At 44.9% G+C, this 24,836-nt stretch overlaps 1 protein-coding gene across 1 annotated transcript; it reads right to left on the minus strand.

Moving 5' to 3' along the window:
• Positions 1–215: 215 nt before the first annotated feature.
• Positions 216–2,945, minus strand: LOC120658114 (sigma intracellular receptor 2-like). The gene is made up of 3 exons (XM_039936329.1): positions 2,776–2,945; positions 777–1,168; positions 216–640 (listed from the first exon to the last, which is right to left on the minus strand). The coding sequence occupies exons 2-3, from the start codon at positions 1,044–1,046 to the stop codon at positions 461–463; spliced, it is 450 nt and encodes a 149-aa protein (XP_039792263.1). The 5' UTR covers positions 1,047–1,168; positions 2,776–2,945; the 3' UTR covers positions 216–460.
• Positions 2,946–24,836: the final 21,891 nt, after the last annotated feature.

A 24,836-nucleotide genomic window follows, 5' to 3' on the forward strand; every position in this document is an offset into this window, starting at 1 on the left:
TTTCTTATTTCAGAAAAAAAGAGAAGGAAATCGTTTTAGTTTTTATGCAGGTAACCTGTCGTCTGCCTTTTTCATCTGGAAAAAAAAACTTTTCAAGTTCACTGCTCACCATTTCCTTCCCTTTTTAGTGCACAACCAGGTACAATTCAAGAGCGCAAAACGGTCAACTTTGAGTTTGAATTTCGATAACATCTAAGTATCACAATATATTGAACATAGACAAAACCGAGACCGATGACTATTTGAATTGAGCGCTTTGCAATCGTTCTGCTCTGTTTGTTCATTCACTATGATTGTTGACACATTGAGAAAAGATTATAGTTGCTGACTAATCCAGAACTCCTAAGCTGAAAGTGTACAATAAAACATTTTTCTAAAAAATGTGTGCAAACCTTTTACATATTTTCAAGTTTCAAGTAAAAAGAACTGAAATTTCCTCCTGATGTGTGATCTCAGGGACTTAGACCCTCTTCTTCCGAGCAGGATGCGCAGGTGACGAGCCTGCCGGCGTAGCCTGTGTTGAGCACCAGCAGAGGCCAGGCACGACTGAAGCTACAGCAAAAACGACGAACAGAGCGTACAGCTGCAGCAGCTTCCGTGTTGCTCTCCCTGAACCCAACATCTTCCCGAACATGGCAGACTGAAACAAGTATATATATATAAAGAATTTTAGGAAGAAATCAAGACACCCAACGCATGATCAGATCGCTGCTTAATTCTTGTTCAAGCTCTCTGATCACGGAATTTCTCTGCAGGAAGGCTTGAAAGAAGAATACCAGGTAGGTGAGCATGTGGACGCCGGCCATGAGGGAGGTGGCGGCGGACCAGCGGCGGCGCGTGAGGATGCCGTAGAGGTTGGCGACGCTGACTGGCCACAGGAAGGCGAGGTCGAGCCAGACCAGGCCGCAGAAGAAGGGCGGCGGGTCGGGCACGACGTAGTGGCCGAACTCGGCGACGAACCACCGGAAGATGCCCACCAGCGGCGCCGGGTAAAGGCCGGGCGGGAGGACGACCTGGGAGTCGAACAGCAGCACCGCCACGGCCATGGTCAGCGAGAAGAGCGCCACCACGGCGTCCACCGCGTGACCACAGCCATTACCGGGTGCTCCGATGTGGGTTGACCGATCAGTATGGGCAGGAAGATGGGTGGTGATCTGCTTCTTGATCTCTACTATATTATTAAATCATCAGTTGCATGTTCCCCTGAGGTGGCAACATTGCTCCACATTGATGAACTATATATATCATATATAATTCTACGAGAACTTTTTCAGCATTTGTTAGCGGATTTTGGATACATAAATACTGAGACATGATACAAATGATCGTTTGGAATAAAAGTAGAGAAGACTTGTATGCCTTAAAAATTATACAAAGGGGAACCAAAAATGAACCTGCCTTGCCAAATGACGCATGCACAATCAGTTTACCAAAATACACAGAAAAGCTACTTTCAGCTTCCAGCGAAAAGACCAAGCAATTTTTTTTTCGAACAAAAAAAGACCAAGCAATTGAAGGTACCAAATCTTCACAAAGGGACTAATAGCAAACATGTGCCCGCTTCATCTTAGCTACCCAAGAAAGTTGGTCTGTCAACGACTCTTGAAGCACCATACGCGACAATAAAATGAGAACATGAAAGAAGCCAATTGCGCGTAATTCATGAACTCATGATAAAGACATTGTCCATCTAGCATCTGCTGTTGGATTTGGAATCACAGCAATTGGTTTTCAGATATGGAGATTAATAATTATATGCTGATGCTGCCAGTGTCTCCAAATTAATTTGATGCATTGATCTGCTCATAAAGATGCTTGGTTGATCTCCTAAAGATTATGAAAATTTACGTGAAAATTTTAAAAACTTGGTTGGTCAAGCCACCAGTTGAGTGGCCGACCCTCCCGCCCACCCAGGTACGAACCCAGGTGCTCACAGGTCATGTGAGAACTTCCCTAGAGGATTTTGGCACACCCCCTTCTTTTAAGAGGAAACAAGGGGACGTCTCTCCCCATTGTCGAGTTCTAAATAAATCAGACAATAAAGTACTACATTTATTCTTATTTGACAAATAACCACGCCCCCCCCCCCCCCCCAAAAAAAAAGATATCTCATAGATTACTTCAGTTTATAATGCACCATTGCTGTTGCACATAGTGGAAGTGTAAAACGCTAGAAAGAGCGAGGAATCAAAACACATTATGCTGGAAACAATCTGTGCGTGAAGCACTGCCTACAGATGAAGTATGAAAACCACAAGCTTCGCCTTCTGTTTTGTAGAAACAGAATTTTGCAGTTACTCTGCATCCAGCATGTAACAACTGGGGCAACTCTATTTTTCTTCGTTGCAAGAATGTATCACTAGAATGAAACTATCCAACTCTTTAAATCCTGCAGAATTTAATCAACTATAACCTTCGCGCCACCCAAATGAATTTCCCCTCAAATTAAATCCTAGCATTTCAAACGGATCTACGAGAGAGAAAGGCCGGATGGCCCCTCTAACGCCCAGCCCTTTCGCCCCTTCTCTGATCAAGCCCCGCATAATCACCAAGAGAAAAGTTCCCATCCCTATTCCCCCATCTCAGCCAAACGGAAGGAGCGCTCCGACAGACTCGGAACACACGCACGCACGAACACATCGGCTCCAGAGACCAGACTCCGGCCACGGCATTTCGTCAGGCGAAACGGCGTGCGCCCGACACCCAGGAACCACGCCGAATTCACGGAGAGAAGTGAGGGAGGACCGCAAGGACGGAGGGGCCGAGGAAGCGCACCGGTGGGGGGCTCGGTCGGCGGCGACGGAGGCGGAGACCGGTCGCCCTCTCGCTGCGCGCGCGCTGGGAGGCGGGTGGGGCGGCGGAAGGGAGGCGGGGGAGCCGAGGCGCGCGGTGATGGGGACCTGGGGGTTTGAGGCGTTGAGACCTCGGCCGTGTTCGTGCGCCGCTTCGCCAATCTCTCGCCGCGTTTGAAGCAGATATATTGGGGGGGGGGGGGGGGGGGGGGGGGGGGGGGGGGTAATCCGGTGGCGGGCGATTTTTTCCCTCCGAAACAAAAAATGCCGTCGTTTGGGTCCCCTCGATTTTCCTGCCTTTTTTTTCTTTTTGCCTCCGTGGCAACAACCAACCCGATTGGCGATCTCGTACGATTTGCTCCAAAAAAATGTTAATATTTTAAGCAAGGTTGGTTAAGAATAAGATTTTTTTATATTTAACGTACCCAATCGAAACCAGTTAAGAGCTTAATTACACCCTTTTGGCAGGTCTCCAAGACGGGCTCTAGCTCCGGCTCTACGTGGAGCCCTACCAAACGGAGCGCTCCACCACAACTCCAGGGTGAGCCCCACCAGAGCTCCGAAATTTCTGCTCTCTACAGTGGAAGGACGGAGCTGGAGCCACAAATCGTGGTGCTACACGGCTCCGCGGAGCTCGTCCCGTCCGTTGGACCGCCTTTTCCTCGTGAGGGCCAGCGAGACAAAGGCGGAGGAGGAGGTGTTGGCCAGCCGGAAGGAGTAGGAGGTGTGGGCCGCCGTCGGCAGGTGGAGGAGGCGTCGGCCGCCACCGCTGGGAGGAGGAGGAGGTGCGAGCTGCCACCGCTTGGAGGAGGAGGAGGAGGAGGAGGTGCGGGCCGCCGTCGGTGGAAGAATGACATGGCGATGGGTGGATCGGAGGATAAGGAGAGAGAATGGAAGGAAATCATTCCTCTATTTCCAGATATTTCAGCAAGTTATAATAAAGATCTCCATGAAGAAACTGTTACTGTTTAGTCCTTTAGCTGTCTTCATCATTCTAAAGAAAGGGAGGGTATGATTCCATTGTATGCCAATTTTGTTCCAGCAAGCTTTGCCAAAGCTGCAGTTGAAGAACAGATGGAATGTTGATTCTTCAACGTTCTCATTGCACATCACACAATTAAAATTTCCATCATTGACATTGTAGTTCCTTCTCCTCAATAGATTCCTTGTATTTAGCCTATCCATTAAGAGGAACCAGCAGAAGGTTCTAAACTTATTACTACATTTGGACTTCCATATCCATAGGAAAGGTTCAGGTGGCTTGATGTTTATGAATTGATATTGATAATTATAGAACTGCTTGGAGGAGTATTTTTTTGGAACCCCAGATATAGTGCCAGGTATCTTGACTATCTTCCGATACTTGGATCCCCCGGATGATGCTTTGGAGTTCTTCAAACTCTTGGTAAGCTTCCATTGATAATGGCGTGTAAGAATTGTGCCACCAAAATATTCTGATTTTTTGCAAAGCTGAAAGAGCCTCGGAAATTATTCCTTTAGCAGCCTGTCATTCCAAACATCTACCAGAATAGAACACTTTTTCCATCTCCTACCATTCATGTAGCTACTCCTCTAAATAAATCACAAAGCTTTAGCAGGTCTTTCCACCAAAAAGATCCAACCTCCCCAGCTGCATGATGTATTGTTCCATCCGCATAGTAGGTATTCTAGATGAGCTTAACCCATGGGATGTCCCTTTTTATTATAGAATTTATCTGAATGTTTTAGGAGCAGGGCTATATTGTGACTTCTTAAGTTTATGACTCCAAGTCCACCCTTTGCTTTCGGCTTGTGTATCTTTTCCATGCCACCAGAGGTTTCTTTTTTTCATTCTTATTGGTACCTCTCCATAGGCAGTCCCTTCTTGCTCTGTCAATGTTGTCTACTGCTCCTAGTGGGATCTTCAGGGTGCACATAGTGTATGTAGGAAGTGCTGAAAAGACTGACTTTGTGAGTTCAACTTTGCCAGTAAGTCCCAGAAATGTTGTTGTAGCCGTTAGTCTTTTCTCTATTTTATTGATGATGGGGTGAAATCATTTATTCTGGGCTTTGTGGTTCCAAGGGCTAATCCCAGGTATGTGAAGGGAAGGGTTCCAAGTTGACAACAAAAAACTCTTGCAAGACTAGCAGCTTTCTCTGAAATGAGGTTTAGGGGTACCAGACAAGATTTCTGGTAATTTACTTTGAGGCCAGTTGACTGTGAGAAACCTTCAAGTATTTCTTTTATACAGAATAATTCTCTATCTAAGGCTTACATTATCACGATGGTGTTATTTGCGTATTGGATTATAGGAAAGTCATTTGAGGTATTTGCGTATTGGATTATAGGAAAGTCATTTGAGGCTGAGCATGGTATTGGAAGACTAAAAATCCCTTGAGAGTGAGCTTTGTTTATAATATATTGAAGCAATTCTGCAGCAATAACAAAAAGGAGTGGTGATAAAGGATCTCCCTGCCTGACTCCCCTTTTGCATTGGAATTCTTTTCTGTGAGTTCCATTTAAGAGTACAGCTGAGGTGCCTATATCCAAGATCCTTTTAACCTAGTTGCACCAGGTTGATGTTAAACCGAGGTGATGCAGCATGCATAATATAGTGTTGTGCTCAATAGTGTCAAAGGCCTTCTCAAAATCCAGGTTAAGAATGATAATTTCTTTTTTGGAGTATCAATTGATGAATGTACTCAAAGGCCCAAGCAAGACAGTTCTGAATTGTCCTATTTTTTATGAACCCATATTGGTTTTGGTGGACCAGAGGGATAATAACTCTCTGTAGCCGTTCAGACATGATCTTAGTCAAGAGCTTCAAAACTGAGTAGAGGAGTGGAATTGGTCTGTAGTCATCGACAGAGATTGGATTGTTGCATTTTGGGATTAGAGTGATGAATGAATTGTTAATGGCCTTTAGATCAAGATTTCCTTCAAAGAATTTCTTGCAGAGATCATAAATATCTTCTTTAATTATGTGCCAACAACTTTTGAAGAAAAGGCAATTGAATCCATCTAGGCCTGGGGACTTATCTGTAGGCATTTGGGCTACTATTTTCTCAATCTCCTCCCTTGTGACTGGCTCGGATAAGTGATCAAGGTTGTTATGTCTGTATAGTTTTCCATATCAATTTGCATAGTAGGATTGGTGGTTGTTCCCATTCTCTTTTTATAAGCTTCCCAAAGGTGTGCAGCCTTTTCAAAAATGTTATGTAATTCGTTTTCCATCCTCACTCTCCAAACTAGTTATTGTATTTTTCCTATACCTCTCAGTTGCTGCTGCATGAAAAAAAATTGTACTTTCATCCCCAAGTTTTGTCCATCTAACAGTATATCTTTTTCTCCAATATTCCTTTTGTTATTTCAGCAATGTGAGGATGTCCCTTTTTAGAATGGCTCTGAAATTTGTTTCTTGAGTGCACAGGAGCCTTTGTTCTTCAAGCTTGTCCAGAATCAGCCAGACAGAATTGCATTCTTTGATTAGGTTGGAGAGTTTTGCCATCCCTTTAGTCCATCTTTTAATGGCCCTTCTTAGTAATTTGAATTTTATAGTAATCCTAGTTGCCGCATTGTTGCCTCTGTTACCTCTAATCTCAGTAGTCCATACACTTTCTGCTAGTTCTGTGAAACCTAGAATGTCCATCCAAAAATTTTCGAGTCTGAAAATCTTTGCTTTTGAGATTTTTGTGCCAATTTGTACTCCACATGGTGTATGATCAGAAATTATAACATATAACGTACGCATGGTATATACTACTACTCCCATATCTTCCTAGAAAGTATAACATAGAATATCTACAATATTGCTTCTAATTTCTGATCTTTCAAAGCAGTGCTGGGGTGAACTTTCTTAGCCGGAGGTGTACTCGCTTCCTACTTGGGTAGGCATTTGTGAGGGAATGGGTTCCATTTTTCCATATTGTGGTGAATCTGATCCACTGGCATTTAATCTATTGTGCTTACTGAAGGTAATATGTTTTGTTCACATCTAGGAACTTAAAACTTTTTGAAGGTAGAGGATGAGCATTCTGATGGTAATAATATGTTTTGTTCGTTGCTCTCGAACTTTTTGTGACTATGTTCTGACAAGAACTGCTTGATGCTGCAGGTATATATGAATTCCAAATATCTTTTGCTCTCTACAGTTTCATTGCTGATGGCTTGATTATGTTGCGATCCTGGAAATTGATGATGGCTTGGTTCTAATACAATACCTGACCAAGTTCTAATGGGTGCAAATGGTATAATGGTTATATACATCTGATGAATTATAGCCGACGCTTTCTCATGTCTTTCATGGTTTAGCACATTAGGCCATGAGGGCTGGAGGAGCTGTATATTATTTCTGATCATGCCATTACCCTTGAATCTGGGCTAAGGAGTTAGAGAATTATTCACTCTTAAGGAACATGAGTCATTATTCAGCAAGCAAAAACAGATGATCAAATTTTGTGGAGCTTAAATATGTTGAGAAATAGATTTAACTAGGATTATTTTTAGGGGTTTCCTTGAGTGGACAAAGTTAAGGACTTGTGGACTTGTGGTTTTTCTATATAGAAACACACATGATATATGATGTGTCGGACAGAGCAGATATGTACTTAGGTGCCTCTTCCATATTAGCGCTTTAAGCAGCGTTTTGTATTTAATGATACACTTTCTCTCCTTTTTCAGTAGCTTATGTATTTTATTATCACTTTTTTTAGAATAGTTGGAGAAAATGGACACATCACGTCGCTCGATCCAACGGCTGGGAAGGTACAGGCACCAAGAGGCACCAAAAAGAGAGGCACCCGGTATACTAAATGGTGGGCCCTAAGTACCCGGTGCATACTAAATGGTGGGCCCTAAGCACCTGGTGCATACCGAAGTGGTGGGCCCCCCACCGGTGGAGATGAGGTGGGAAAATTGTATTTCTGATTTTTTTTATTTGATGAAGGGTACAATGGTAAATCCTTAATTGTGTGAATAACATTTTTAGTAGCAAAGTTTGATTGAATGGTTGATCTAATATAGTTTTAGCCCACTAAGGTTGAACCCACGTCGGTTCTAGGGTTCCTGGCGGACCTAGGGTTTCCCCCAGCGAGGAGGGTGTAGTCCGGCGACGAAGGGTGGGAGGCTGCGGGCCTGCGGCCATGGCGTCATCAAGCTCACGCTCGTCAGGATGGTCCGCATCGTTGAGAGGAAGAGGAGGCGGGGAGATGGAGAGGTTTAGGGCGTCGGTGCCATACCGAGTAGGTTCGTATGACTACTCCCCGGCGGTGAAGTGCCGCTGCAATAGGAAGGCGCCTTGTTGGACATCATGGAGCGACGACAACCCGGGCCGGAGGTACTACATATGCCCTTCAGGATTGGTATGCATTTCTTTAGGTTGTCCCCTTAGATTGGTCTGCTCTGCGATTGATTTTCTTATTTGCTGTGCAATTCATTTGAATGTAGAAACCCGGGGATTGCGGCTATTATGTGTGGATGGATCATGAGGCCACACAGTATGAGCGGATTTTGATGCGTGACCTTCGTGATGCTATTTGGCAGCTGAGGAGGGAGAAAGAAGAGGAGGAGCAGCATGTTCAGAGGATTCAGGAGGAAAATGGAGAGCTCAGGCAGATGATAGTAAAATTAGAAAAGGAGAAGGATGAATTCAATAAGAAGATGTAGGAAAATGAGCAAATTGACTTGAAGGAGAAGAGCAACTACAGTTGTGTTCAATAGGTGCATTGTAGTTTTTGCTTTGTTAGGGTTGTTGTTTGTACTGAAGTAGTCAACATTATGACTTGCTCTGTTAGAGCCTGAGCTTTTGTGGCAACCTTTGTTTGTGCATGATCTTTTGATGTAAATGTTAACTGAGCTTGCAGCATATTTCAATGCAAAATGAACTGATTTGCAAATTGAAGTGATAAATGCACATGGATGGCAGTTAACAATATCAGTTCATAGAGCACTAACATGAACCTGAGTTCATAAAGCTAAGGTAACAGCACTAACATGAACCTGAGTTCATAAACATCATCTCATAGCAGCAAACGATATCTTCAAGTTAATGTCATCAAACAATATAAGTAGTAACATAAGTTCAGAAAAGATATAATCTTCCAGCTAGAGATTTTCAGTACTTGACACCAAACAACAAGTAAGAAAGGCAGCCACTGCTCCTTGGGATGCTCTAGGAATGGTTTGCTGAAATGGTCCTTGAGAAGATGCTTTAAAAGTTGATGCATCCTTGTTGCTTGAGCAGGAGCTGCCAATGGTTGTAGACTGTAGAGAAGGACCTGGTCCTTCTTCTTGAGTAGCTGGAGCTGGAGCTCTTGGTGCTTTTATGTGTACATGATCAATATATGTCTGTGAGGCATTAAAATGATGTAGTTTGCCCAACGATAAATTATCAGGTGGTCATGTCAGATGAACACCGGTCACATTGGTGCATGGAAAAAACAGTCCCATAGTTGTGGTTCTTATAGTTGCACCTATGGAAGTGAAGGTGTCATGGTCAAAGATCAATACACATTGTCGTTGCCCACAATTTATGTTAGAGCCCACGAAAATGGCGTGCAATTTCTGTTCCAGGTGTAGACTAAGTGTATGCATCTCGGGAAGAGAAGCTGTCCGTTCAACCCGTGTCTTGAAGTTCCATACCTCCCGAGTGATCAATGAAACCAACGGGATGATCCATAGCGTCCGGTGAACGCAAAGACCAGATCTCTAGTGCTAGTTCTTGTTACTGTAGATGTCGAGTTTTTAATGTTAGTGACAATGATTTGACAAGAGACAATGTAAGTCAGCCAGATCTTCCAAGTTATTGATTGTACGTTGAACTTGTCTGTCGATCAACGGTCAATTTGGTGCATGAATTGATCACCAGTCATCTCGCTCAGTGCTTCTGACCGGTGGCCACCTGTAAGGATCGATGGACCAAGAGGGGGGGGGTGAATTGGGCCTTTTTCAAATTTCTAAAATAATTAAAGCAACCTTAACCTATGCAAAGCTAGTAAGGCTCAATTCACCAACCGGCTAACTAAGCGAACTACACAAGCTAACAAAGATAAGAAACTAAGCAAGGTAGAGCTAAGTTATGATCTCTAAGGTCAAGCACATGAATAATTGCAAGAAAATAAGTGCTTGAAATGAAAGGGTGGGCAAGAGACAACCGGATTTTTTCCCGTGGTGTCGATGTGTTGGCACACACCCCTAATCCACGTTGTGACACTCACTAAGAGTCTTGTCACCTCCCATGTCACCGAGACTTGGGCGCTCACTAAGAGTCTCCGTTCACCATCCCGGCGTGGGGGAACTCAAGCCACGTACAACCTTCTTCGGGCTCCCACAATACTTGGCAAGCTCCGGAAGAAACACCTTCAATCACCAAGATCGCCTAGGTGCTGCCAATCACCAAGAGTAACAAGTTAGGGCCTTCACTTGAGCAAGAACCGATCACCAAGAACGGATGCACACAAGCTTCTCTCTACTCAAGTCCTTAGTCTTGCTTCTTGATTGATTGAATGAACAAATGTGTGAATGATGAAGCTCAAGGTGGCTCTCAACAATATATGAGTGTATGAAATGTTGCCTGGTGCCAAGAGAGTACAAAATGACCCATTGGAGGGGTATATATAGGCAGCTCACACGAATAGAGCCATTGGAGAAAAGCTGCCAGAAAACTGCTTAGCGCCGGTTAATCCGACGTACCTCCAATAGCCAGCGTCGGTTTAACCGATGAATGTAAACTGCCCATTCTGAAAACAAGCCATTACAACTTGGGCAGATTAACCGACGTATCATCGGTTTAACCGGTGAGTGTAGTTGTCCACTGATCAACTGAAAAACCAAGTCTCTGGACAACTGCACCGACGTTAACTTAAAACCATCGTCGGTTTAACCGGTGAGTACAGCTTCTAAAATCCCTGGAAAAACCATCTCATTGGTCAATTGCACCGACGTCTCATTTCAAACAGCGTCGGTTTAACCGGTGTATTGAACTTAAAATACCCTGGAAAAACCAACTCTGGACTAATGCACCGACGTTAATTCAAACAACATCGGTTTAACCGGTGTATAGAATCTGTCCAGACTCTGCTGACTGTATTTAACCGACGTATAGAAAAATGGAAGCGTCCGTTAAACCGGTGTATAGACTTTTTCTGATTTTGCCTTTTCTGATTTGAGTCTTGAGTGAAATCCAAATATTCTTGAGATATAAGTTGAAAACCACTTATTTGAACTTCTTTAGAACCTTAATGACCATAGTGTGCATCCATTTTTTATTGATCATGTCCATGCTCAAGTTACTTGACCTTAACCCCTCTTAATAGTGCGATCACTACAAAACTATAAAACCTATACTAACCTAAGTGTCTTTCTCAACCTTATGACACTTAGGACTAGAAAGATCCTTAGTCTTGTTATATTTTTGAGTTGAATACCGAGATCGCCTTTTTGGATAACGAAAATGAGGGGCCTCTTTTGACATATGACCAAATGAGCGGTAATGATTTATTAAGCTGCACAAACTCATTAGTCACAATAATGGTTGTCATTAATCACCGAAACATACCTAGAGGGCCTAGATGCTTACAATCTCCCCCCTTTTTGGTGATTGATGACAACACAAACATAAATAACGAGAGAGCGAGAAAGATAAAATAGGATAAACACAAGCAAACTCGAAAAAGGACCAAACGAAATCCATAGATATGTCTCAAACCACAGCATACTCAAGCGTCAAATGTACATATCCATGAACTAACATCAAATGATATAGAAAAACATCAAAGTCCTGATAACTACGAGCTCTCTCTATCTGTACCCTCCCCCTGACTCCAACTCCCCCTAACTCTCTCCCCCTTTGGCATCAAAGCACCAAAAAGGTGAGCTACTGATCCGGCTGTCGTGGCACGGCAAGAAAGCGGTCCGGGTTGTCATCGTCATCGTCGTCGGACGGTGAACCCTCGGTGATAGACGGAAGCTGCTGGTCGGAGCTGACTGGGGGTGTAGCTATCGTCGAGGCTCTTGTACTGGCACTGCCTGGAAGAGAGTCCGTAGAAGTGGTAACCGGCTCAGCAGAAGATGTGTCAACATATGAAGTAGTGAGTGCTGAAGCTGCCAGCTGTGTCGACTGCGGAACTATAGACTCCTCTCCTCCTCCCCCTGAGGGTAGTGTCTGTGGTACAACGGGGAGGGCGACTGACTGAACTGCCGACGGTGAGTCCTGGAAGAGTGTAGTCGCTGGCAGTGGTGAGAAGAGCGGACGACCGGCAGACCCAAGGAGTGCAGACATCGAGAACGTGGTCTCCGGTGTCGCTATAGTAGCTAGAGCTGCAGTGGGCGCTGGAGCTGGAGTGACTGCAAGCTGAGGTGCTCCAACACCTTGAAGGCCTGGCTGCTGCGGTGCGAGTCCGGTGTGAGTGTATAGCTGTGTGATCATCCCGAACATCGCCATCATGCCCTGCTGCATCTGCTGGAACTGAGCGTCTGTCCTCTGTGATACTCGGTCAATGAGCCCGACAAAGCGCTCCTCCGCTGCAGCATGCTCTCGGGCGGACTCCCTCTGTATCGCTGCAAGCTGAGCCTCATGGGCTCTCCTGGCCTCCTCCTGTGCTATCCGATCCTCTCTTTGCTGAGTGACAAGCTGCTGTAGGAGAGAGGTAAGCTTGGATGGCTGAGTCACCTGGGACTATGTAACTGTAGCAGCTGCGGGTGACTCTGGAGCTGGCTCTCAGGACCCTCCTGCCTCGTGGTCGTGGCTAGCTGGGGCTGCAGGAAAGTACTCGACGTCCTCGGAGGAGTCTAACTCAAGCTCAGACCTGTGTATCTCATCATCTCCTCCAGGAAGCTGTGCCTCAGCTGCTAGGAGTGCCTCGTCCTCCTGTGCTACTCTGGCCTGTGCCTCAGGTGACAACTATGCCATGGCAGCTCTCTCTGCCTGTCTGCCTCTCCTCCGGTCCTGGGGAGCTGTCGGACAGTAAACTGGGAACCGGGGAGCCTCATCCTGACGGTACACACTGCTGACAGGTGACTCTGCTGGTACAATCATAGAGCAAATATAGCTGATCCAGTGTACATAAGGGAACTGCCTCACGACCCCCATCCCGTCAGTGATCACATCCTCGATCTCAGCCAAAATAAAGTCAACTATATCAAACGGCTCGTGAGTGAGGATGTGTAGGAGCAGTAGCTGCTGCAGGCCTGTAAACCCCTCTGGGTAGCCACTCCTCGGTAACAGAGTCCTCCGGAGGACCATGTGAACTGCGTACGCCTCTGGGGTCAGCAGGCTAGGGACTCTGGCATACGACGCTGGAAACGGCTGGCGGAAGCACTGAGAGATCGCCTCGTGAGAAGGTGCAATTCCGCCAATCATTGCTCTGCACGGTGGATCTGCGTCTTCGTATACCATCTCATGCAGGGAGACATCAACCAAATCAACTTCAAGTATCCCTGCAATGGTCGCCCTGGACAAACCAAAAACCTGGCCGCCAAACACGAAGTGTACGACTCTGCGCTCGGGAGCGATCCAGGCTGTGGCGTAGAACACTCTGACCCAGTCTTCTATGTATCTGTTCTGCTCTATCTGAAGTAACCTGGGCAGGCCTCTGAAGTGAGCAAAATGCTCTCTGACGTCTGCTCCCCCTGCTGCTGTCCTCAGAGAGACCTAGTCTAGCACTCTGTGCGGGAAGATCTTGTGCCCTCGCCTCTGGTAGGTCTCGTAGAAGCTGGCCTGAAGAAGTGTCCAGAATCTACGGTCGACCCAGCTGCCACGGGTCACGGGGAACCAGTCCTCCTCTCCAACACTCCACCTGAGCCTCTTGACCTTCGCTGCATTGGCCTTGGTCAAGTTATGGAGCAGTACACCTGGCTCCAGACGCACAACAGTGTCCATACGGAACACTGCGCGCTCGGCCTCTAGGGCCTCGGCTCTACGGGCTGCTGCTGCTGCTGCTGCGGACCTGCGAGGCTCCTGTGGCTGGTGACCTCCTCGTGTCCTCGGTCCTGTGTGACGCTCGATCGCTGGCGAAGCCTCTGCAGCTGGGGACGTCTGCCGAGTGCGGCCAGAACGTCGTGGAGTCGGTGACCCCTGAGTACTCTGCCCCTGAGACTGCTTAGACTGCTCTGCCTCTGAATCTGCATCTGAATCTGCAGCTGTATCTGAGTGATCTGTTTCTACTGCTGCCTCAGTCGTGGCTCTGGTGGCCCTAGCACCTCTGACTCTTCCCATATCTCGGCCTCTGCCTCTGCCCCTGGCTGGCTGCTCCCTGATGCTGAACGGTCGAGCACGGCCAGATGCCTGCTCCTCGGCGGCCTTGGCCACCATATCGGCCCTCTCGGCCTCCCTTTCTACTCGGGTCCGCTTGCGGACCGGCTTCTCCACAACAACCTCCTTCCCCTTCCTCTTCTCGCGACCCATCTCGACTGGCGGTGGCGCGGGTGTGTGCGGAATACGAACGCGGCGCGAAAGCAGTGTGAACAGCGGCTCAGGCAAAACGTCGAACACTTTGTGAGCGCTGAACGGCGGCGGCTTCGGCGTGAAAAGCGTGGAGGCGCGGCTGCGTGGGCGTCGGCGTATAGTGGCAGTGGTGGCTGCGCGGAGGCGCTTGGTGGCGGCGGCGCACGGGCGGCGCGGGCTGCGGTGGTGCACGGGCGGCACTGGAGTGGAGCGGCGCGGTGGCGCAAGCTGCGCGCGGTGGCAGCTGCGGGCCAGCGTTGAGCGGCGGCGGCGGCGTGGACGAGCGAGGACGTGGCGGCGCGTGAGTGCTGGTGGCATGGAACGGCGATGGCGGCGTGGCGGATCGAGCGGCGGCGGCGCGAGTCGGGAAGAAAACGGGCGAAAACGGAGAAGGAAGAGAGGACGGCGGCACGAGCAAGACACATATATGACAAGTGGGCCCCGCGAATTTCCTTAACGCCGGTTAAACCGATGACTAGGTTTAGAACGCCGGTCGATTGCATCGGTGCAGTTTACCCGAGACTGCAGCAGAAATTCATCTGAACGCCGGTTGATCCGTCGATATGCACTTTGAACTCGCCGGTTGAACGCTGTTAACACGGGTTGATTGCTTGGTCAGAACTGAGTTACATTCACCGGTTGATCCGATGCTCTGACATTTGTATACGCCGGTTGAACGCCTGGTTTGACTGAGCTGAGACAGAAACTTAGTAACGCCGGTTAAACCGATGGGTATTGATCCATTAGACGTCGGTTTAACCGGTGAACCCGAAAACCCTCGACTCAGCTCACTCTTCTATGCTAAGTCCAATAAACTTATAAAATTCAACTAAACTCAAGTTAAGGGACTTGCATAGGCGACTTTACCCCTCAAAATAAATAGGGTAGCACACTAGCTTAAAAGTTTTTCTTTTTAACACAAGCAAAAGCCGCAAAGCGAGACAAAGCGCCAAATAAAATGTATGAGCCTTGTCGTAGGAATATTGAAGATAGAAAGCTTCAAACTCATCATGACATGACTCACTAGGCAATAACGCACCTAACATTTTGCTCTTTTCACTTTTCATGAATTAAGATCTTGTATATGAAACAAGTCTCATTTTCATCAAGTGATCTCCTTTGTGACCCTTACGCATGCAATGATAATGCAAACTACAACCACATGCGAAAGAAGAGTAAACATGAAGTGCACATCTATATGACAAGAAATGCATAACAAGAAATTAAGATCTACTTGTCAAGTTTGAACCCACAGGAAGCTTCTTCATGATGAGCCTTTCTACAAGCCTAGAGGAAAACAAGTGGACCACCACCTCTAGCTAAACCCTCGCTCATCACTATCTTACCATGGTTAGACAAGTGTCCTATATGTATGCATTTTTCTATATGATATGGCAACTTACATGACGTTTGCCGCATCTAACACATTAAGCTCATTCCTTAGCCTTACAAAAGTACTCTCATCTAATGGTTTTGTGAAAATATCCGCCAATTGCTCCTCGGATCTCACACCTTGAAGAGATATGTCTCCTTTGGCTTCGTGATCACGCAAGAAATGTTGGCAAATATCAATGTGCTTTGTGCGAGAGTATTGAACCAGATTTTTGGCAATTTTTACGGCACTTTCATTGTCACAAAGGAGTGGGATTCTATCTAGTTTCACACCAAAGTCCAAAAGGGTTTGCTTCATATATAGGATTTGGGCACAACATGCACCGGCCGCTATATATTCCGCTTCCGCGGTGGACAAAGCCACGGAATTTTACTTCTTACTCGACCAAGAAACTAGAGAACGCCCAAGCAAGTGGCAACCCCTGGTGGTACTCTTGCGATCCACATGGCTTCCGGCAAAATCCGAATCTGAGTATCCCAAGAGATCTAAACTAGCGCCTTTGGGGTACCACAAGCCTATGCTTGGGGTGTGCTTGATATACCGAAGGATCCTATTCACAGCCGATAGGTGTGATTCCTTTGGGTTTGCTTGAAAGCGGGCACACAAGCACACACTAAACATTATATCGGGTCTAGATGCAGTATGGTAAAGCAAAGTCCCTATCATAGAACGATAGAGGGATTGATCAACCGGTTTACCATCCACATCCAAGTCGAGATGCCCATTGGTTGCCATGGGTGTCTTGATTGGCTTGCAGTTATCCATCTTGAACTTCTTTAAGATATCTTTAGTACACTTTTCTTGATGGATGAATGTCCCTTCCTTCAATTGTTTGACTTGAAAACCAAGGAAGAAGGTCAATTCGCCAATCATGGACATCTCAAATTCCCTAGACATCATGGTAGCAAACTCATGGCTTAGTGAATCATTAGTTGAGCCAAAGATAATATCATCAACATAAATTTGACAAATGAAAGGATCCCCGTTGACGTCTTTTGTGAACAACGTGGTGTCCACCCTCCCGATCTTGAAGCCTTGCATGATTAGGAAGTCACGAAGCCTCTCATACCAAGCCCTTGGAGCTTATTTGTGCCCATAGAGTGCCTTGTGCAACCTATAAACATGGTTAGGATTCCTCGGATCTTCAATCCCGGGAGGTTACTCAACATAAACAAGTTCATTAATTACGCCATTTAAGAATGCACTTTTCACACCCATTTGATATAACTTGATATTGTGATGTGAAGAGTAAGCAAGAAGGATACGGATAGCTTCAAGTCTTGCGACCGGAGCAAAAGTTTCACCAAAATCCAAACCTTCGACTTGAGAAAATCCTTTTGCCACAAGTCTTGCTTTGTTGCGTATCACCGCCCCATGTTCATGTTGCTTGTTTCGAAAGACCTATTTAGTGCCGATGATGTTTTTGTCTTTCGGAGGAGCTTCGAGGACCCAAACTTCATTGCGGGTGAAGTTGTTCAATTCTTCTTGCATGGCCATCACCCAATCCGAGTCTTCAAGTGCTTTCTCTATGCTAGTGGGTTCAATACAAAAAACAAACGAGTAATATTCGCAAAATGAAGCATGCTTAGAGCGAGTTCTTACTCCCTTGGAAGGACTACCAATGATTTGACCAATTGGATGATCCTTGGAGATGCGACCATGCTTCACTAGCGGTACATGCGTGGATCCTTGTTGGGGTGGATCATAAGTGACTTGTGCTTGTGGTGGAATATTTTGCTCTTCTTGTTCTTGGACTTGGGGTGTTGGCGTTGGCACATTTTCTTGAGGTTGTGGATCATCTTTTTCTTGATCTTCATCCACTTTTGGTGCCGTAGAGGTGCTTGGTGTAGATGAGGAAGGTCCTCCCCCTTGATCATTGCCTTCATGCACCTCTTCCGGCTTGATATCCCCAATGGACATCTTCTTCAAAGCTTCATCAATCTCCTCATCACCTACATTGTCATAGCCAACAACCTCCTCTTGGGAGCCATTAGATTCATCAAACTCCACATCACATGTTTCTTCAACTAACCTGGAGGTTTGATTGAATACTCTATATGCTTTGGAGTTTGATGCATAACCAAGAAAGAAACCCTCATCACATCTACTTTCAAACTTACCGAGCCTTTTCTTCTTGTAAATGAAGCATTTGCAACCAAAGACTCGAAAGTAAGATATATTTGGTTTCTTCCCGGTGATGAGCTCATATGGAGTTTTCTTGAGGAGTCGGTGAGGATACACTCGGTTGGATGCATGGCAAGCCGTGTTGATTGCTTCCGCCCAAAACTTCTCGGACGTGCCATAATCATCCAACATTGCTCTTGCTAGAGTGATGAGTGTCTTGTTCTTTCTTTCCACCACTCCATTTTGTTGATGCGTGTAGGTGGCAGAGAACTCATGCTTGATGTCCTCTTCATCGCACCATTCTTCAATCTTCATATTTTTGAAGTCGGTGCCGTTGTCACTCCGGATCTTCACAATTGGGGAGTTGTACTCCCTTTGAGCTCTTCTTGCAAATGTCTTGAAGACTTCCGGAGTTTCACCCTTATCGCCTAGAAACATGACCCAAGTATAACGCGAAAAATCATCAACGATTACTAGGCAATAGAGGTTACCACCAATGCTCTTGTATGTAGTTGGACCAAAGAGATCCATGTGTAGTAGCTCGAGCGGCTTGGAGGTAGACAACATCGTCTTGATGAGATGATGTGTTGCAACTTGCTTTCCGGCTTGACATGCTTTACATAGCTTGTTCTTGTCAAATGTGACGTCCTTCAAGCCGGTGATCATCCCTCTCTTGTGGGCTTTCTTGAGGTTGCTCATGCCAATATGAGCAATTCTTCTATGCCAAAGCCACCCAAGAGACGACTTGGTGAAGAGGCATGTCATGGTGCTTGTTTGCTTTGAAGAGAAATCCACCCAGTAAATGTTGCCATGCCTAAACCCCGTGAACATTACCAATGACTTGTCTTCTTCAAGAGTTACTACAACACCATTCTTGTCAAAGGTACACGTTAGTCCAAGATCACATAATTGAGCGATAGAAATAAGATTAAAACTAAGTGCTTCTACAAACAAGACATTAGAAATAGATAAATCTTTAGAAATAGCTATTCTACCCAAACCTAAGACTTTCTCCCTTGAGTTATCACCATAGGTGACATGTTCATGATCGCCGGGGTCTTCAAGAGAGGTGAACATGCTATCATTGCCGGTCATGTGTTGAGAGCAACTGCTATCAAGTACCCAATGTTTCCCACCGGCTTTGTAGTTCACCTACATACATGAGAATTCACTTTTGAGTTTTAGGAACCCAAACAACCTTTGGGCCTTGCACATGTTTGACAAGAGCTTTTGGGACCCAAAGTTACTTGGGGAGCTTCTTCTTTGACTCCTTAGCAATTTTGCCAATGAATTTGGCCTTCACCTTGCCCTTCACTTTACTCAAAAGAAAATGGTTATTTTGAAACATTGAAGAGTAATTCTTTGGTAAAGTGGGAAGTGAGCGTGATGGTAAGGTGCACTCCCTAGTGTGGTGCCCGGTGACTTGGCAATATTGGCAATATGAACCAACTTCTTTGATGAAGCTAGTCTTGATCTCCGGAGATGGAGTAGTGCCTTGATTTGGCTCCGGAAATGAACCAAGACCTCTCTTGCCATAGTCACGTGCATTGTTGAAGAGAATTTCTTTGTGGATGTATTCTCCTCTTGAGAGCTTCTCCACACTACTCTTGAGGCTTGCTACTTGATCCATCAATTCTTTTTCCCTACAAGGAGCAAGCTCGGGCACAATATTAGTAGCATTTGCATTAATGAGTAGGTCATCACATGAAGTAGAAGCATTGACCTTTTCAATGGTTTCATTGACAAAGTTCTCAAGACTTGGTCAATTGCTTCATAGGCAAATTCAAGTTCTTGATACTTGTGAGCCAACTACGTATGCTCTTGTTTAAACTTTTTGTGGCTCTCTTCAACTTGCTTAGCAAGTACAAGTGACTCATTGTGCTTTTTGAGCAAGTCATTGTACTTACCAAGCAAGTCGGAGTGGGCAAGCTCTAACTTGGCATGAGTGCTCTCAAGAATCTTGACTTTGCCCTTTTCCCTCTTGATGACGGATGTATACTCATTAGTGAGGTTAGTAAACTCATAAGGGTCAAGCTCCTCATCACTATCGTCTTCACTATCCACCCCACATACCTTTGTGTTACCTTTTGCCATGAGGCACATGGGAGGCGGAGGTAGCGGTGGTTCTTCATTTGTGAGGGCGATGGTGATGATGTCTTCTTCATCACTTGAATCTTCACTTGATGAGACATCGGTCACCCATTCTTGTTTTTCCACCAAGAAACTTCTCTTGGTGTGCCCTTTCTTCTTTGGGAAGAGCTTGGTCTTCTTGTCATGGCTCTTCTTCTTCCCAAGCTTCTTGCTCTTGTTCTTCTTTTCATCCTCTTCATCATCGCTTGAATCATGGCAACGTTTGCTTTTGTTGTCCTTCTTTCTCTTGTTCGGCTTGGGGCAATCGGGAGAGATGTGGCCTTTTTCTCCACAATTGTAGCAAGTTTTGTACTTGACATCTTCCCTTGGCCGGAACATTCTTCTTTTAGGGTCAAAGTTGTAACCCTTCTTGTTTATCTTGTCGCTCAAACGTGTGAACTTTCTCATCATGAGAGAAAGTTCTCCATCTTCTTCATCATCGGATGAGCTTTCATGATGATCTTCTTCTTCATTGCTTGAGCTTGATTCTTGCTTAATCATCTTGAGCTTGCGGGATTTGTTGGCCTTGGTTTTGAGAGCAATTGACTTGCTTGTTGTTGGCTCTTCGGACATACCAAGGATACCCATTTCATGAGTGCGAATTTCGCCCACAAGCTCTCCCACTTCCATCGTATCAACATTCTCCTTTTGAAGCATAGCATTGATAATGTTGTACTTGGGCTTCAGAAGGAGCATGAGAATCTTGCGGTTGATGGAGCCACTGTCAATTTTAGAAACTTCAAGAGCATTAATGTCCTTGACAATGACATTCAAGCGAGAATACATATCATTGCAATTTTCATGAGCAAGCATCTTAAAGGAATCTTACTTAGCTCTAAACAAGTGATATTTTTGTTCACGGACTTTTGTGGAGCCTTCATGAATTTCAATTAGCTCTTTCCATATATCACTTGCTAAGTCCATGCCATTTACTCTAGCAAAGACTTCCTCACTAATGGCTTCGAAAATTGCATTTCTAGTCTTAGCATTCCATTTTAATTGCTCCGAGGTGGGAGTTCCGGTGAACCCGGTCTTTGTTGCCAACCACACTTCGGGGGCAATCGCATCAAGGTATGCGGCCATACGAACTTTCCAATAGGCAAAGTTCTTGCCCTCGAAGTGAGGCGGCGAACCTCCCATCTTGGCCATAGCTCTAGGCGGTGAAGCCTAATGATCCAAATGAGCAACAAGGCTCTGACACCAATTGTAAGGATCGATGGACCAAGAGGGGGGGTGAATTGGGTCTTTTTCAAATTTCTAAAACAATTAAAGCAACCTTAACCTATGCAAAGCTAGTAAGGCTCAATTCACCAACCAGTTAACTAAGCAAACTACACAAGCTAACAAAGATAAGAAACTAAGCAAGGTAGAGCTAAGTTATGATCTCTAAGGTCAAGCACATGAATAATTGCAAGAAAGTAAGTGCTTGAAATGAAAGGGTGGGCAAGAGACAACCGGATTTTTTTCCGTGGTGTCGATGTGTTGGCACACACCCCCTAATCCACGTTGTGACACTCACTAAGAGTCTTGTCACCTCCCATGTCACCGAGACTTGGGCGCTCACTAAGAGTCTCCGTTCACCATCACGGCGTGGTGGAGCTCAAGCCACATACAACCTTCTTCGGGCTCCCACAATCCTTGGCAAGCTCCGGAAGAAACACCTTCAATCACCAAGATCGCCTAGGTGCTGCCAATTACCAAGAGTAACAAGCTAGGGCCTTCACTTGAGCAAGAACCGATCACCAAGAACGGATGCACACAAGCTTCTCTCTACTCAAGTCCTTAGTCTTGCTTCTTGATTGAATGAATGAACAAATGTGTGAATGATGAAGCTCAAGGTGGCTCTCAACAATATATGAGTGTATGAAATGTTGCCTAGTGTCAAGAGAGTGCAAAATGACCCATTGGAGGGGTATATATAGGCAGCTCATACGAATAGAGCCGTTGGAGAAAAGCTGCCAGAAAACTGCTTAGCGCCGGTTAATCCGATGTACCTCCAATAGCCAGCGTCGGTTTAACCGATGAATGTAAACTGCCCATTGTGAAAACTAGCCGTTACAATTTGGGCAGATTAACCGACGTATCATCGGTTTAACCGGTGAGTGTAGTTGTCCACTGATCAACTGAAAAACCAAGTCTCTGGACAACTGCACCGACGTTAACTCAAAACCATCGTCGGTTTAACCGGTGATTACAGCTTCTGAAATCCCTGGAAAAACCATCTCACTGGTCAATTGCACCGACGACTTATTTCAAACAGCGTCGGTTTAACCGGTGTATTGAACTTAAAATACCCTGGAAAAACCAACTCTGGACTAATGCACCGACATTAATTCAAACAACATCGGTTTAACCGGTGTATAGAATCTGTCCAGACTCTGCTGACTGCGTTTAACCGACGTATAGAAAAATGGAAGCGTCGATTAAACCGGTGTATAGACTTTTTCTGATTTTGCCTTTTCTGATTTGAGTCTTGAGTGAAATCCAAATATTCTTGAGATATAAGTTGAAAACCACTTATTTGAACTTCTTTAGAACCTGAGTGTGGCAGCCCCGCCTAAATTAATCCGGCTTAAGTGCGCTAACCATCATCAAAACGGTAATTAGGGTTAATACGCACTTAAAACGGAGTAATCCGGCAGTGCTGTCGGGTAAAATCCCGATTAAACCACTTGAAACAGGATCGACAAAGCAGTTCAGAGAATACAACATTCCACAAATTTTACAGAACAGAGTATGAAACTGAATTATTGTTACAAACCAAGTTTGAATTGATAAAAGTACAACAGAGTTTAAGTTTGACGGAAAACGAACGTTAGTCTAACGACGAAACAAGACGTCATGATGAAGCCCGTACATGACGTCAGCCATATCCCCAGATGTACCACCTGAAAAAAAAAACAAAGCCACAAGCAAGGCTGAGTATACTAATACTCAGCAAGGCTTACCCGTCCATGGGTATACTTAGCCCATTAACTAGACATGAAAAGTTTTTTTTGGCTCTGGAGTTTGTTTTGCTGAAAAGCTACTAATACTGGATCCTTACTTGCAATATTTTAGGTCAATTTAAGTTTATCAGGTACCAACTAGATTTCCCTAAACATCTAGAGCACGCATGGTTGATCACATTATCTTTTCAGATTACCACAGCCAACATTCTCAGTTCAAACTCATTCCACTTCTTTACTATGATGTGACAGAGAGATCAAGGTTCTCATATCCGCGAGTCACGGCGAATCGATTCGATTTAACCTTGCAAGGTGGACCTAACACACACGTCACATATAGGCCCCGTCGGACCCTACGTGACAACCCTTCACATATGCACACCGAATAACCGAACTGCCCTGTGACCCGGGACTGCTAGCCCCACCGATACCATCGAAGGGTCAGACATGAGTTTGTATACTAGCTCCACTGGTGAAGACAGTATCAAGTCCGGCTACCGGTGCACATATGGTACTGAGCTTACCGGTTTCGACTACGTCCTACTTCCGGCATGTGGTTAGTACTGTTCAATCCTCGATAAGTAGTGCCAACAACGGTACGGTCCTCAATCGACACAGGCGGAGGCTCACTTTACATAACCAATCCATCTCCGCCCGGTCTCCATTTTTCCTTTCTTTTTCTCAAAGATTCATTCTCCAGTAACTTTTTCATAAGTAACAAGACCTATATCTCGCGAGTGACAGGAATCACTCGTCTTCTACCGAATCCTAATTAAGCATTGCAGTACTAACGACCTGTATACTAGTAGAGTGACTAAGGAAACCTAGGGATCATGCATCTAAGGTTCCAATCAACTCCTAGAAACCTAAATGCACAATAAATATATAGCAAATATTGAATACTGAAATTAAGGGTTATGCACCGGGGCTTGCCTGGGGTAACACTATGTCAGTGCTAGTTAGGAGATAATTGCTTAGCGAGCATCTTCCTTCGGTCGTGCACATCGGGATCCATCCATCTGTCTTCTGGATATGTCCACCAACATCGTCTTCGGGTTCGGCTCCAATAGCACGTCCTTCACGTGATTCATCTATCGTACCTAAATGAAATGCACAATGCAAATGAATGATTGCACAGTGTTGAGTTGCTCAACAATGTAGATGTGATTATTTTCCTTCACGATAAAGTTGTAGTCCATATAAAACTTAAGTCAAGAAAACACTTATTTCATTTCCTACTTACTGGGCAGTCATTTATAGAGTAGTAATTTGATGCAATTTAGTTCATAAAAACAACGTGGGGTGGCTTCCCAAAATCTGGCTAAGTCATATAACGCAAGTGTTTCAACAGACACTAATTAAACAAGATAAAATGTACAGTTCAAAACATGCAAGTAAAGATAAGGGATTCTTCACTAAGTGTTGGCGATCTCATGATGAGCCTACTGTATATTTTTCAGATTTAAACAAGCGCTATAAAAGGCATCCAAAGTAAATCAAGTTATAGTAACATAGACCAAGTTCAATTTATTCAGACCAAACTACTAAGTTTCAGTGGCTAAAATTTTACAGGCATGATCATGTACTGAAAATCAATCTCTAATAAAAACATGAGATTTTTCTAATAAAAGAAACTAGGGCTTTTGATTTACAAATTTTATTCACGAATAAATCAAAAGGACTAGTTATAAATTACTAAAAATTCCCAAAAATTTTCTATATAATCTAGAAACAAATATAAGGATTCTGTAAAAATTTCAGCTCAATAAAGCTAATATAGAACCCTGTGGATTTAATTCTATTTAACATGGCATAAACCAAGATTTAATGAAACCTATAGCTAGAATTGTCAAAATGTTCTCAAATTTTTACAGTAAGCTATTAATCTAAGGTGTAGCACACTTTCCAAAAACTAGCCTTAGTTCATGGGTATAACGTGAGATACATACAAATGTGGATTAAACTAATATTTAATCTAGAGATAAAACTATTGGTCAAATGCAAAAGTAGATGTAACAAAAGTTGTAGG

The sequence above is a fragment of the Panicum virgatum genome, chromosome 2N (genome assembly GCF_016808335.1).
Source record: "Panicum virgatum strain AP13 chromosome 2N, P.virgatum_v5, whole genome shotgun sequence".
NCBI classification, from domain to species: domain Eukaryota; kingdom Viridiplantae; phylum Streptophyta; class Magnoliopsida; order Poales; family Poaceae; genus Panicum; species Panicum virgatum.

Bases quoted from the DNA above. Each gene is read 5' to 3' on its own strand.
- LOC120658114 (XM_039936329.1), bottom strand. From the start codon at position 1,046: ATGGCCGTGGCGGTGCTGCTGTTCGACTCCCAGGTCGTCCTCCCGCCC. The intron at 641-776 runs GTATTCTTCTTT...TACTTGTTTCAG, and splicing joins TCCACATGCTCACCTACCTG to TCTGCCATGTTCGGGAAGAT.